Source organism: Odontesthes bonariensis, chromosome 19 (genome assembly GCF_027942865.1).
Source record: "Odontesthes bonariensis isolate fOdoBon6 chromosome 19, fOdoBon6.hap1, whole genome shotgun sequence".
In the NCBI taxonomy this organism is placed as follows: domain Eukaryota; kingdom Metazoa; phylum Chordata; class Actinopteri; order Atheriniformes; family Atherinopsidae; genus Odontesthes; species Odontesthes bonariensis.
The window spans coordinates 12,535,577-12,549,516 of NC_134524.1; the positions used below are offsets into that span (position 1 = coordinate 12,535,577).

At 41.7% G+C, this 13,940-nt stretch overlaps 1 protein-coding gene across 9 annotated transcripts in view; it reads left to right on the forward strand.

Annotated features, from left to right (window-relative positions):
* The window catches only part of mpdz (multiple PDZ domain crumbs cell polarity complex component), a 43,040-nt gene extending 36,042 nt beyond the window's left edge, over window positions 1-6,998 (forward strand). For 4 of the 9 annotated variants that reach the window (XM_075451472.1, XM_075451476.1, XM_075451475.1 and 1 more), the window contains 14 exons: window positions 12-86; window positions 214-409; window positions 531-676; window positions 1,310-1,393; window positions 2,359-2,552; window positions 2,738-2,752; window positions 3,745-3,895; window positions 4,025-4,111; window positions 4,196-4,292; window positions 4,409-4,569; window positions 5,253-5,357; window positions 5,631-5,725; window positions 5,861-5,984; window positions 6,077-6,998. In XM_075451472.1, the coding sequence (XP_075307587.1) occupies window positions 12-86; window positions 214-409; window positions 531-676; window positions 1,310-1,393; window positions 2,359-2,552; window positions 2,738-2,752; window positions 3,745-3,895; window positions 4,025-4,111; window positions 4,196-4,292; window positions 4,409-4,569; window positions 5,253-5,357; window positions 5,631-5,725; window positions 5,861-5,984; window positions 6,077-6,223 (1,677 nt within the window). In that variant the 3' untranslated portion in view covers window positions 6,224-6,998. The remainder of the gene's footprint in view (window positions 1-11; window positions 87-213; window positions 410-530; window positions 677-1,309; window positions 1,394-2,358; window positions 2,553-2,737; window positions 2,753-3,744; window positions 3,896-4,024; window positions 4,112-4,195; window positions 4,293-4,408; window positions 4,570-5,252; window positions 5,358-5,630; window positions 5,726-5,860; window positions 5,985-6,076) is intronic. The other 5 variants (XM_075451473.1, XM_075451479.1, XM_075451474.1 and 2 more) reach the window with 3 other exon arrangements.
* Window positions 6,999-13,940: the final 6,942 nt, after the last annotated feature.

The window sequence follows — 13,940 nt, forward strand, 5'->3', positions numbered from 1 at the left end:
GCTGTATGCAGGAAGGCTGCATGAAACCAGGGGATAAACTCTTAGCTGTAAATGGGGAATCGGTGCTCGGATACCCTGTTGAAAAGGTATGCTGTGTCATTGGAAGCAGGCTGTGATTTTCATCTTATAACACCTTTTAAAAGGTACTTAGGGAAAAAAAAGAGTCCACAAGATAATAAATCAGGTCTGATTATCTATTTAAATGTCCTTCAGGTCCATTCCCTGCTGAGACAAAACAAAGGTCCACTGAAGCTAACCTTCTCTACAAATGAGACTCCCTCCTCCTTCTCCTGTTCACAGTCAACTTGTGAGGACAGGGATTGCTCAGATGAAGTCCCCACCAGCTTTCCCAGCATGCCAAGCACTGCCCCAAGTGCCATAACTCAGCCAGAGGGAGAGGAAGCCACCAGTGAGTCCATGCTTCAGTTTGCAGTCAAGCTAATGCTAATGGATCCATGCGCTCACTTGACCAGACCAGACAGATTCCCTTGTTTTGCTGCATCTCACTTCCTTTGCCTCCTCTTGTTTAGGCTTAGGTTGCTCATCCACCTCCTCCACTTTGGCCTGTGACCCAGCGACCTGTCCCATCATCCCTGGCTGTGAGACCACCATCGAAATCTCCAAGGGCCGCACAGGCCTGGGCCTCAGCATCGTAGGAGGCTCTGACACCCTGCTGGTAGGAAACAGTCTGAAAATGAGATTTCAATTTAAAAAGAAAAGGAAAAAAAAAGAAAGGAACAGTTTCTAATTTGTAACTTCTCAACCATCATACAGTCAACTTTGACTGGCACATAAGAAATACATTTCGAAGGCGCACGTATATTAAAGCGATTGTACATTGCCAGTTCCCACCCACCGTGCCACCAACTTCTTTGGTGGTACTATAACTTGGGTCTGAAATAGCCGTGGCTGCTCAGGAATGTAGGAAATGATGTTGTTGCAGCCTTCCTCCCTCCTGCTGCTGTCGTCCTCTCAGCCCATCTATTGAGTCTGCTCAGTCAAGCTTGGGAGCAGCAGCTTTTTGTCTGGCCTCGACCACAGCAGACAATATCCAACCCTGGAATGTAACCTCTGGACCCCAAATGACACTCACACTGGAGCACAGAGAAGAAATGCTAAAAAACACTCAAACTAAGAACACGCACATACACACTCAGAAGCCATCCTCCAAAGTTCATCATTTGTCTTCTATCCAACAACAAAGGTTTTTAACATAACCATGTCATTTCCCCATTTTATTTCCAACACTTCCCGATGGCACCCTCTTCGCCTGTCCTTTACTGACCCACTCTGTTTTCTCTCTCCTCAGGGAGCCATCATTATCCATGAAGTTTATGAAGAAGGAGCAGCCTCCAAAGATGGCAGACTGTGGGCAGGAGACCAAATCCTAGAGGTGCCGTGCATTGTAATGAGCAGCACATTTGACCTAAATAAGAAGATACTGAAAACATTTCAAGGAGACTTGCCTGAGAAGTTTAAACACGAAAGCTTGAGCTTCTGAAAATAAAACTCAAATAGTGTGATATGACAGGGCTGAGTGATGAAAGTCATGTTATCATTGGCAGCAAAACATTCAAACACAGCACCTAATGCAAACTGCTTTTTGCTGTTAGTGAGACGATATGGAAAAGAATGAACTGATTGAAGGAAGAGTAGGATGTATCCTGCGCGTTTGATGTGAGTTGACAAGTTAAGTAGCCAGGCTCAACTTGGATCTGCCCTCACTTTGACCTCGTGCTTTGTCACGGAGGGGTGGGGCTCAGGAGTGTGGTTATTGTAGCTGGGTCAGTAGTCCTGAACTGAAAGGCACACACACACACACCCACGCACACATACACACACGCACACCATTATGACTTAATTACCCTCCACTATTCATTTCTGTCTGCGAGCCAAGCTGCTGTGTTTAGAAAATAAGGTCAGAGAGGCAAAGTGAAAAGAGCAGTTTCCCAGTGCAAAGCCAAGCCATTAGCTGCTATGGGAAAAATCCTGTGTACATCCATGGAGAAAGCTAATGCGGTATTTCCCTTTTCAATGTGGCAATAATGAAAAAAGCTGGATGCGAGTTGACTTTTGTGGGAAGGCTTCCCTGTAGTTATTTTCACGTGTTCTGACATCACCCTGTCATTTAAATGTTATTATCCAGTTTCCATTTATATCAGCAGTCGTGGTATCTTCTAAGAGGTCTGTTTTAGCACTAAATTAGGGTCATTATTGCTTTTTATAGTCCCTTCCTGTAGTTACTTAATGCCAGGAATGAAAGATTGGCTGCTTTACCTCATAGTTTGCCCAAAAAAGAACATTTCCGCCACACTGTTGTGTTTGTGACAGTTTATTTTTGTCTCATATATCTCTTAGGTAAATGATATGGACCTGCGAGCAGCCAGTCATGACGAGGCCATCAATGTACTGCGGCAGACCCTACACAGGGTTCAGCTGACGGTGTACAGGGATGAAGCCCAGTACAAGGAAGAGGACCTGTGGGACTCCTTCACTGTGGAGCTGCACAAGAACCCTGGCCAGGGCCTGGGGCTGAGCATTGTAGGAAGGAGGTGAGAGATGTTTACTCTTAGCAGCACATGGTTATTTTTGATTACAGTGCCGAATGAGCTTTTATACATGAAAATAGCTGAGAAAGTGCTTTTTCCTTGTGGCTTTTAGCCATATTAGGACAATTATTAGATATGTAAGAGTCAGTGCAGTTTGTAATTGTTTTGTTTTTATTTTTTCAATGCAGATCACGGGACCAGAGGTAACACATTGTTTATTAACCCTAATATGGAGTAGAGGAGGTGATACAAATAGAGAACAACATTAAAATAAGATTCTAGATATGACTAATGCATCTTGAGCTAAATGCCAGCATATATTTTCCTCTTTGAAATCCCTAAGGTAACTGGTTTTAATTACCAAAGGGAATAATTGTTTGGTGCTGATGTGTGGACTCAAAAAAAGCCTGCTTTGCCACGTGGCGTGCCTGCTATACACAGATTATATTTTTCTACATAATCTTGGTCACAGGGGTCATTATAACCCTGAGATAGTTCCAAGTTTGAAATTGTGAACAGTACAGAGCAAGAACTCCCCAAACTGCCAAACCCACATGATTCTTTTATCCGATTTTATAGTTGAATTGTTGCTTATCTGGCGATTTAGGTTGACAACACGTTAAACATCATTGTCATGAGTTAAAACCTCGGCAGAGGGTACATTTAGCATTAAAACAAGTTTCAGGTTCAGCAACAGCCTGCAGCTCAATTTTTGATAAAGTAGTAAATGTCTGCCTCCATCACAGTGGTTCTGCTACATATGTGGAAAATAAATCTTAAATGCTTAAAAGAATGGAAAGTACACAGACAACCTAAAAACTCTGGGCTGAAAGGAAAGTGCAAGCTAGTAGTTAGTGGTGAGGAGCTGTGACAGCCAAGTGTCTCTGGCCTTGAAGATCGAGTCAGATCGAGTTGCCTGTCTTCACAGCTTCTACTTTTGTTAGTCTGTATCCACGTAGAGATACATCAGATATGCTGTCCACTTTTGGGGAAAAAAGTCTATTTTCCCTGTTCTCTGTACCAGCACAGAATTAGACTATTTTGACGAATAAACAAAATGTTCAAATTGGCGAGGCGCTTCCCAGTAGGTGTAGTTAATATTTGTGCAAAGATGCCTTGGCATGACCCTTAACAACACAGTCCTGTGCACAGTCACAGATGTATCATACCCACCATCATGTCTGTATCTTGCCAGCAGGAATGACACAGGAGTGTTTGTGTCTGATATTGTGAAAGGCGGTTTGGTGGAATCTGACGGCCGACTGATGCAAGGCGACCAGATTCTGTCGGTCAACGGTGAAGATGTCAGGTCGGCCACTCAGGAGGCCGTGGCTGCACTGCTGAAGGTGACTCAACCCTCACCGCTCACTCGGTGAACAACTGATCTGCTTAAAACGTAGCTGAACAGCTAAGATGACGCTAAAACAGAAACAAAAGAGTAAAGATAATGCTGTGCTTTGTGCTTTGTGCTGCAGTGCTGCGTGGGACCGATAAAGATGGAAGTAGGAAGGTTTAAGGCCGGTCCCTTCCACTCTGAGAGGAGGCTGTCTCAAAGCAGTCAGGTAATTCCCCATGCTTTTACCATTGTTTGGAGTTCAATTTTGATTTAGTCCTTCTGAAGAAAAAAGTGCTCAATACCTTTTCAGATGAGTGAAACGGGCAGCTCCAAGGTGGCCCATCTGCCATGTTCAGACTCAGGAAATGTTCCAGGTGAATGTGAGAAACTAAACAGTAGTCAGGAGCGTAAGTATCATGGGGCTGCAGCATGACAAAGAAAAAAGATGTTAATCTAAAGGGCATATCAATAAAATGTGGAACAGTCCGTGATAACAGTGTGTCTGTTTTCAATATCCCTACAGCCTCCGAGAGTCAGGACATCAGAAGCATTGAGTTTACCAAGGGCCCCACTGATTCTCTGGGTGTCAGTATAGCAGGCGGGGTGGGCAGCCCTCTGGGCGATATACCCATCTTCATCGCCATGATGAATCCAGTCGGCCTGGCCGCTCAGACTCAGTTAAAGGTAAAAGATTCACCTACCATTGAGTATTTGGCCTTCAACAAAGTGTAAAATGAGGATTTTGCATACCTCCAATTCTTAAGGGGCGATCTTATGCGAAAAATCGAAATCATGTAGCACAATCGCACTCCTCTTCACTTTGCTCAGTCTGTGAATCTCAAAGGCCTCCAAAGGTCAGGAGCCTTTGGCCTTCGCAGACACGCTGACGATTGTAACTCTGTTTGACGGCGACTGGAGGAGGACAATAGCCACAGCTAACATGGATGATAAATCTCCCACTCCTGCATTTAGATCATGAGGTCTTCAGAAAGGCTTATTGAAATGAAGAATGATGTATTTATGCTGCTTTACATTTTCAGCCAGTGATAAATGAGATCTCTACAGAATGAAATTACACAGCTGAACAAAAGCTTAGTTTTGCTTTTGTATAGCGTTAAGAAAGGATTTTGCATACAGGGTTGGCCACTGTTTCATAACATGAAACCCATGACCGAGACCAAGGAAATCTCATAACAGCACTTCACTTTCTGTGTTTTTCCGAATCAAAGGAAAAGCAGCAACGAGCAGGAGTTAAATTTACAAACTTTTCCTGAAGAATAATCACTGCAGATTGTGACAAGTGTTTTTTTCTGTGTGAATTTGTTTTAATTGTACTGCTGTGTTACTTTTTTTTTTTTTTTTTTCAGATTGGAGACAGAATTGTCAGCATATGTGGCACCTCTGCTGAAGGCATGAGCCACTCACAGGCTGTCAGCCTGCTCAAGAACGCCACGGGCAAAATACAGCTGCAGGTCTCCCAGAACACACACCTTACAGTCTTGTTTTTACAGTTCTCTGCCTCCACGTCCCCGTTAGATAAACCTGCAGACACTGAGATAATCTGTTGCACAGATTATTCCGTATTTTTTTGGGAAGAGTAGCGGCGGCAGACTTTGAAGTACCATAAAACTTGGTGCTTTCGCCATCACTACCATCATGCTATCAGCCTTTATCGTGACAGTAAATCAAGTCTAGAACATCTTAACAGAGTCGGTTTGTTTGTCTATTTGTGTACGCGCTTGTAGGTGGTAGCAGGCGGCGACGCCAGCGTGACCAGTCCGTCCCAGGAGCAGGTGGGTGGGGGTCTGACACCCAGCTGCATCTTCCAGGATGACATTGGGTATGAAGCTTTTATCACAAGGACAGGGCGTTTTGCCGTGTTGCAACATCCACTCAGGAAAAGATTTTTTGTTTTGTTTTGGAAAGTGTAGGATAGAGGAATAAAACTGCCATCCTGCTTCTGTCTTTCCCTCAGCCCACCTCAGTGTAAGAGCATCACTCTTGAAAGAGGACCTGACGGACTGGGTTTTAGCATCGTTGGAGGGCACGGCAGCCCCCATGGAGACTTGCCAATTTATGTCAAAACAGTTTTTGGGAAGGTAAGTGGGGCAAGCTGCAGCGGTTCATCTTTTCACAATCCTCATTCCGCACCTTATTAATGGAAGCCACTTGTGCCCGTGTGTGAGTTCAGGGCGCAGCAGCAGAGGACGGCCGTCTGAAGCGGGGAGACCAGATCATGGCGGTTAACGGGCAGGCTCTGGAGGGCGTTACTCATGAAGAGGCTGTCGGCATCCTGAAAAGGACCAAAGGAACCGTCACACTCACTGTGCTCTCATAGATATACACAGACGCACACTATAGTCAATATTTTTATACACTTGCACCAAAAGTTCTGCAAAGACTGAAATAGTAACACGCTACACACACGTGGTGTCATTTCTAGCATAGGGAGAACTCACATTAGCAGTATCGCACAACTATGGGATCGTGTTCATCTGTGAAAGTGTCCACACTGAAATCATGAAGCTTATTACTCAACGTAGGTCTGAACACTGATCTATGAATGCCTACGAGTGGGAAATGTGAGAGGAGGTTGCACAGCAGTACAGTACAAAGTTTTAATTATGTGAAGCATTCCGTGACACTGGATTCAGGTGTGATATTGTTCATGCACAGTATGTTAAAACTGCTCTGAAGGAAAAGATGTGAAATCCTGGGAGTGTGGTTTGAGTCGGTGAAACTCACTGAACTATAGTGCTGCTAAAGCTGATATATAAGGTATTATGTCACTGTATTTGTTTCATAAGTATTAATGTTCACTTCATGTAAGTACTGTAATGGAAAGTAAATGAACTGCTCTTTAGGTCAGCTGGTCAGATGATTACACACATGACCCGAGTCCAGTTGGACCTTATTGTTTGCCCCAAATAAAGTCATTCATTGTGTAGTCTGTGAAGTCATCGGGCATGTGTTGTGTGGTTTTAGCGCCAGAGGTTAAAAGAAGAAGAAGGTTTTCTCTGTTTCATCACCTTAAATGTGTTTTCTAGGACTGACAAAGTGACAGTATTGTGTTTATTCACGCGCAATTAAATAAAAGTGACCTTTGGATTCAATCAAGGTTTTCACTTTTGTATCGTGCCTGTTTTTACAAGGGTAATGTTGACAGTCAAACACACACAATAGCAGTAGTAATGAAAGTCAATACTTAGTCGTTCTATTGAAACAGAAGAGAGGAAACAATATATGAAATAAAAGTGCATTTCTTATGTATTATATATAAAGAATGTTAAACCCCTTCACCCTGGAGATATTCATAAGCCAAATGTATTTACAAGAACACACTTAAAGCTTTTACCATTCTACAACAATGTTTCATGCGTCTTAAAATAAGATGTGTAAAGCAGACTGTACTCTTCTTTCAGGATCCCCTTTTTGTACAAAGATTGACCTAAAACTCGAGTGAAGACACATGCCCTCATTAAGAAAACGTATAAAACCTTAAATGCCATTACAAACGCATAACAATAGCGTACCAGTGCACCAGCTGTTGCCCAATACGTAACATCTGCCTTACAACACCCAGATAAATTTTCCATACGAGATGAAAGCAATTTACTGTTGCCGCAGGTCACATTTAAAGGAAAGGCAACTGGAGCTAAGACAGCAGCTACGGTTAAAGGAAATGTCCACGGACAGAGATTTATAGATGCCGGATATAAAAGTGGAACAGCTCATATGGTCTTGCCTCAGTGAAGTCTGTTGTCACTCGAGACTCAATAAAGTCCAGATAGAGAGACAGAGATCTCCATTAAAATATGGCATCCCATCTGTCTGACAAGCACAGCTGCTCCACAGCCACGAGTCCTCTGTCTAATGAGGTCTGAGGCTTGTTCCGAGTCAGTGGGCCGTTAGAGAAGAACAACTGTAGGACTTTTATTGTAGAAGTAAATTTGTTCAACTGCTATGCCCCCCTAGGTCGAAACCTAACGCCGTTACCTGCAGCTGCTGTTAACCAAAGCACTAGCCAGCTCCCACTCGACAGCTGAGCTTTCTTCCAAGCACCTGTTGTTTTTTTAAGGTCCCTGTGGGTCAACCCAGCCCTCCTCCAGGTTCACCAGACGCTGCTTGGTTTACACAAAGCTTGACTGCACAAGGCCTTAAGAAGTGAGATCAAATGTTACTTCTGTGTCTCGCTCGACTTGAGTGTGGCCGCATGGTGTAAAGTTACGCAACGGCGCCAAAGCTAGAAGCTTTCAAAGGAGTGGATTGCCAGAATGCCCGGCTGCATACAAAATGTCAGTTCCGTAACTAATCTGTCTCACCCTGCAGCATTGGACATGGCCTGTGAAATTAGGCCTATGATCATCGCATACAGCTCAAACATTTCAAAGCTCAGTATCTTCACGACTCACACCAGTTGTACTTACTACCAAGACGTTAAGCAAACAGGAACTAATAGTTCCTGATTGGACCATGATGAGTCAGCAAACATGTCTGATGGGATACCATCATGCTGGTCTGAATACCAGTCAGGGTTTGCTGAACAGATCAGTCTGCGGATCAGAAGACAAATGCAGACAAGGTAGAGGAAATGCTTTCAAGCATGCCAATTTTAATCAGGCTTAAAATCAGGGGATTTCTCTGAACTTGAAAATGTACCATTTGTGTCACTATTGAAGGAATTTGTCCGTGAACTTGTGCTTAACAAGAACATCGAAGACATTAAACTGAATTTACCATAAAATGTCATTTAGCCAGCACATGTAGTTGCTGGATACGTATCACTGTCATGCATTGATGTCAACCTCGCCCCAACTTAATGTGCAAACTGTTTTCCTGTGAAGTATTTCTAAGATAATAGATTAGATGCTGAAGTTATTTAGCCAGTCTCACATCTGCTTGACTAATCAACCTGTCACATTCACAGCTTTGAGCAGGCACGCTTCCTCGAACGTAATTTATTCATCATCTGGAACTGTCTATCTATTGCTTCATCAAACATCTCCTTTGTTGTGTCTTTTAGTCTCGGAGAGTAGATTGTCTTCCAGAGCTCACTCTGCCAACAAAGCAGTCTGGCATACAGAAACTAGCACCCATAATTAAATTTCCACTGCCACTGTGGTGACAAATTGCTGCTCGATTGACATACTTTAAAGGGGGACAACTTTGAAGAACAGCGGGACCTGAAAAGGGCCTGTGAGGCAATCATTTGACCTTCCAGCAAGGTGACTCTGTTGCCTCAAGTCTGTGCATACCTGTCAAAATGATTAACACATATCAGACACACAATTCTTTGCATTGTTTGAGCGCACATTAGTTGCTCTTTAACAGTCCTTCTTGTCAACACAATGGTGTAACTGTACATATGCTGGGTGGAGACTGTCAGTGAAAAACATGACAGATGCCAAGAACCCTTATCTTAATCAATAGTTGGCCTTGACGTGTAATTAGATGACTCACATGGTCTGGAATTCAAGGAAGTGGTTAATGAGAAGTGCACGATTAAACTTTATCAAAAAAAAGATTATTTATAACCTCTAATCTGGCCAAACATTTACCGAAGACAGGTGAAAAAGTCTTGTGAATCAAACAGAGGCAGAAGTTATTGCTGGTGGAGTGAGTAGAAACCAAGAAAAAAATTTTATGCATTTATGGCATTCACTTTTTACTCTAGTTTTGCACAAGCCACACTGGCGCCTTGCTTCCAGAACAGACAAAAAGATAAAGAACTATCCCCTTTATATTTCTATGGTTACAACTATATTTCTTTCAGTCTCGATAGTCAAGACACAAACAAACACTTTCCTTCTTCCTCATAACCCTAAAATTTTGCCAAAGTTAAGGAAGCTAGATGATATCAAGATTCATAGTGAGGTATTCCTCATTACAAGGGCAGCTACAGCTACAGCTACAGCTCAGCGCAGCCTCAGATTCCTTGACTGTTGAAAAAAAAAAAAACATTGAAGTTAACCATATTACATCATGCAGGGTCAGATTGCTTCCCAACCTTTGGTGTGTTTGCACAAAGTGGATGGAGTGCGACGGTTGAGGATCGTGTTTACACAGACAACAAAGCACATGTTCAGCCAGGGAACACCAAACACTGGTATTAAATGTGTGGTGCTGATCCCTTAACTGCACTTATTACATGCTAGCAGCACAAACAGTCCTCTCGGCTCAGGCTATGATAACACAGTACACAAGGATGTGTTTAATGGCCCATCTCACACAGTGAACTAGAGTCTATGTGTGACTACGCGGCAGGTAAGAGGAAGCTACCTCATCATAAGGCCACTGTTTGTCTTAAACACACCTCATGTGCTTCACTTGGTATGTTTGCATTTCAGTTACAGCACTAAATTACATCACTGCTGCTGAGACCCGATAAGGCTGAGTGTGTAATCATCGCTTTTAGAGCTCTGAGTGAAGTAATATGGTGACACATCCTCTCTGAAATGTTTGCAGAGCTGTGGGTGGGAGAATCACCTGCTTGCCATTGAGAGGTACACTTGTCTAACCTTGTGACATTGGTGCAGGGCAGAGAGAGAAAGAAAAAAAAGAAAAAAAAACATTTAAAGTTAATTCATCTTAATACAATATTCTAACCTATTGTCTTTGCAGAGTTAGTTCCTTGGACGTGAGAAACAGCTGCATTTTCTTTCCTGTAACTGAGGTAATGCTTCCCAACTTTGACATTCACATCTTAACCAAAAAGGTAGTTTGTCAAATCAAATCAAATTTATTTGTATAGCACATTTCATGTACAAACAATTCAAAGTGCTTTGCATTTAAGAACTTAACACATTAAGAACAAAAATATTGCTGTTATTCTGGGTCAACGCACATCATATTCTTTTTAAGCTCATTCGTGCCAAAGCAACAAAGCAACAAAGCAAACGTAGGCGTAGCCGTGGTTTTTCTCACCACCTACTCTACATACAGCTAAAAAAAAGTCGAAGTTGTATTCATGACTCAAAAAGTCAGTGCAACCTCTCAGACAAACTTTAAAATCCAACATGGCTGCCCTGATAGCAGCAGTAAAAAACTGTTTACTATCACTTCTGACCTGACTTCTCACCTCAATCAACATTCTGTCTGAATGAAAAAATACTTTGTCAAATAAAGGGCTCATAGCTCATTGACTGAGTTTAATGTTATACTTTTTTATACTTCATGCTGGAACCACACTAGCTCAGAGAGCAAATCAGCAATCTCTGAACTAGTTTGCTAATTCGTAAACCAAGTAGGCTAACATTCTTTCACATGATTGAAGGAAGGTTAACACTTAATAATTCTGATACTCTTAGTATTGTGAAACGGCCTGACGTCAAAATTGATTTTTGCTTTTAGTGATTTTGTTTGCTGACATGTCACCTTACTTTTGTGCTTAGCTTGCATGATGAAACAATCGATATGTGCGGCAGGCTGTTCTTTCTTAACAGTGAGAGCCATGGCTATATTCATGACGTTATCACCACATTTATTTAGAATTCATTGTCATTCTGGAACTATTAGTGTTTTGTTTCAGTCGCTTGCTTGTTTTTTTTTTCTTCTTTCTTTATTATCATTAAATATTATTGTATAATTTTCTTTTTTGCCAGATTCTTCATGTCCATAGCAAACACTGAGTCATGAAGTGGTTGTTATGTGAACTGCCATTTGGAAACCTTTATTTATCCTTGAATGCTGATTGGAAAAACGTATGCATCTCTGAGGACAAATTTCCTTGAAAATAATGGAATATTATCAGAAATACCACAAACACATAGTGACAGGGAGTGAATCTCGCTCCTAATACCGTGATGTTTACAGAGTAAAATCTACTGACCTCAAACTTCAGGAGAGTTGGGGCCTTATGGAGCCAAAGATGTTTTGGAGCCAGCAAACAGGCTACCAGTCGTCCATTCTGAAGTTAAAGGTACTTAGGCAATGTTTTTATGTACACCAGCCAAATATAAGTTTTTCTACAGTCTTACTACCAACACTTCACTGCACATTTGGCAGTAAAAGTTAGTTATCTTGATGGTGGAACAGTTATTTGAAAAAAGAAAAAGAAAACATAAAAAAAATAAAATAACTCGTGGTGTTGCACAAGGAAAGATCAAGTGATTGCCAACGTCAGCAAGCCTTATCCTCTTGAGGTCTTTAATGTCTACGCAGCATTTGCTGGTGAATCTCATAACTGTTGAGAAATAACATTGTGAACTAAAGTGATTGAAGCAATCAATGGGTTGTCATCACTTGCTCCACAGCCCTGTAACAAATGTCCATCAAACAGACTGGAATGTGTTTGCTCCACATGTGTTAATGGGCCATATTATTGACTGCTGCCTCTCTGCACTGCTGGTTTAAAAATAAAGGCATCCTATTGATTTTAAGACATCATGGAAAAGTCAGTGATGAAAGTCCATTTGAGCTTCTGACCTTCATTGCCAGTTGAGTGACTGTATTTTCAATCTTTGCTCAGAAGAACTTGACAGTGCCATTACACTGAAACGAATGTGACATGTAATGACATATGTGACTATAAATAACCTTTTTAAAGTGGAACATGCTCAGGCTTTGACTTGTTTGCCTCAGTTTTAATTCATGCTGAGCCCCCTTTATTATCCCAAGAATGACAGGTTTTTTTTTTTTAAAGCCCCTATTATCAACCCCAGAATTACAACCCTGGCATTTATCCCATTTTGAAGACTGACCTACAGTTATTGTGAGTTGTAAAGTGCAGTGCTGATGGCTATGAGGTGAGACACGAGTCAACTAAAGCTGTCGAAACTTTCAAAATTAGAGCTCACATTCAAATCTGTTGTCCCTAAGAGATGTCTGTACTAGCTTTGTGTTACCAAATGGCTCTTTGCTTAAATGATTGTAAATTTCATTTGTTGCTTTTGATTTGCACTTGTCAAATGATACTGAGTAGAAAAACATCAGGACTTGGTAGTGTTATTGCAAAATTGAGGAAAGTCCTCAATATGATATAAAACTTTTGTTTTTTAATTCACATCAAGTTTTGAAATTTGAACTTGGCGTATTTTATAAACATTTTTCCTATATTGTTACTTGGATGGTGAGCTCAAATTCCAAAGATGACTTTCAACATCTTTTACTTTTTGTCCAAGAGGAGCCATAAATGAAGCAGCACAGCACTGCAGTGACAGAACTAAGGGTGCTGCTGCACTGAAATTCCAGCTCTCCAACTTGATTTATACGGATCCCCGCAGGGGAAAAGGCAACGAAGACTTCCACTTGGCTCTAAACTATACCACAGCAGGCAGAGCACACCTCAGTGGTGCTTTAAAGCCCGTTTACATGTCCAGGTGAATGCATCCCTCTGCTTTGTGTCTGGTTTTTCACTGGTAAATCATTTCCTGCCACTGAACATTTTTCTTTTGTCCCACAAGATCACAGATGCCAAAGAGTTTAGACGTTTTCCTCTCTATTTTCCCAGTTTTAAACAGGTGTAACTGTCAGCATGGTTACATGGACAGTTGTGTCGAGTCGCAGTTACCAATGTGTTGACATGCATTTTCAAAGTCAAATGGTTGTCAGACTAACACGATGAGTGGTTTTTCTTTTCAAGCACCATTTGCACTACGTTGTTATCATCTGTACCGCTGTCTTCTGACTCAACTCAGTCTGATTGTCGGCTTGATAATGTTTGAAACTAATGCAACACGGGTACAATGTTTCATATTCTTTAAAGTTAACAACACATGCTGGAAATATTTGAATTTTTTTTCAAAGACATGTAAAACAAGAATCTGTTTTATGTGAGGCAATGGTTTGAACATTTGATATGAACAATTGTCACTCTGCAGGGTGACTTCATCAGAGACAAAAAGATTCTTCCATGCTTCAAAGCCATAAAACCCCAATACAACATACGCTTTCTTTAAATATTTTCTCTTCAACAGTCAGTTCCCTTCAGCTACTAATGACACTCAACAACAAGTTGTTCGTTAGTTAACACTGTAAAAAAAGTCACTGCAGCCAATAAGGAATTCTTCTTGCCGGAGCTTTGGGGTATTCGAGGAAAACATTTCCATCAGACTTGT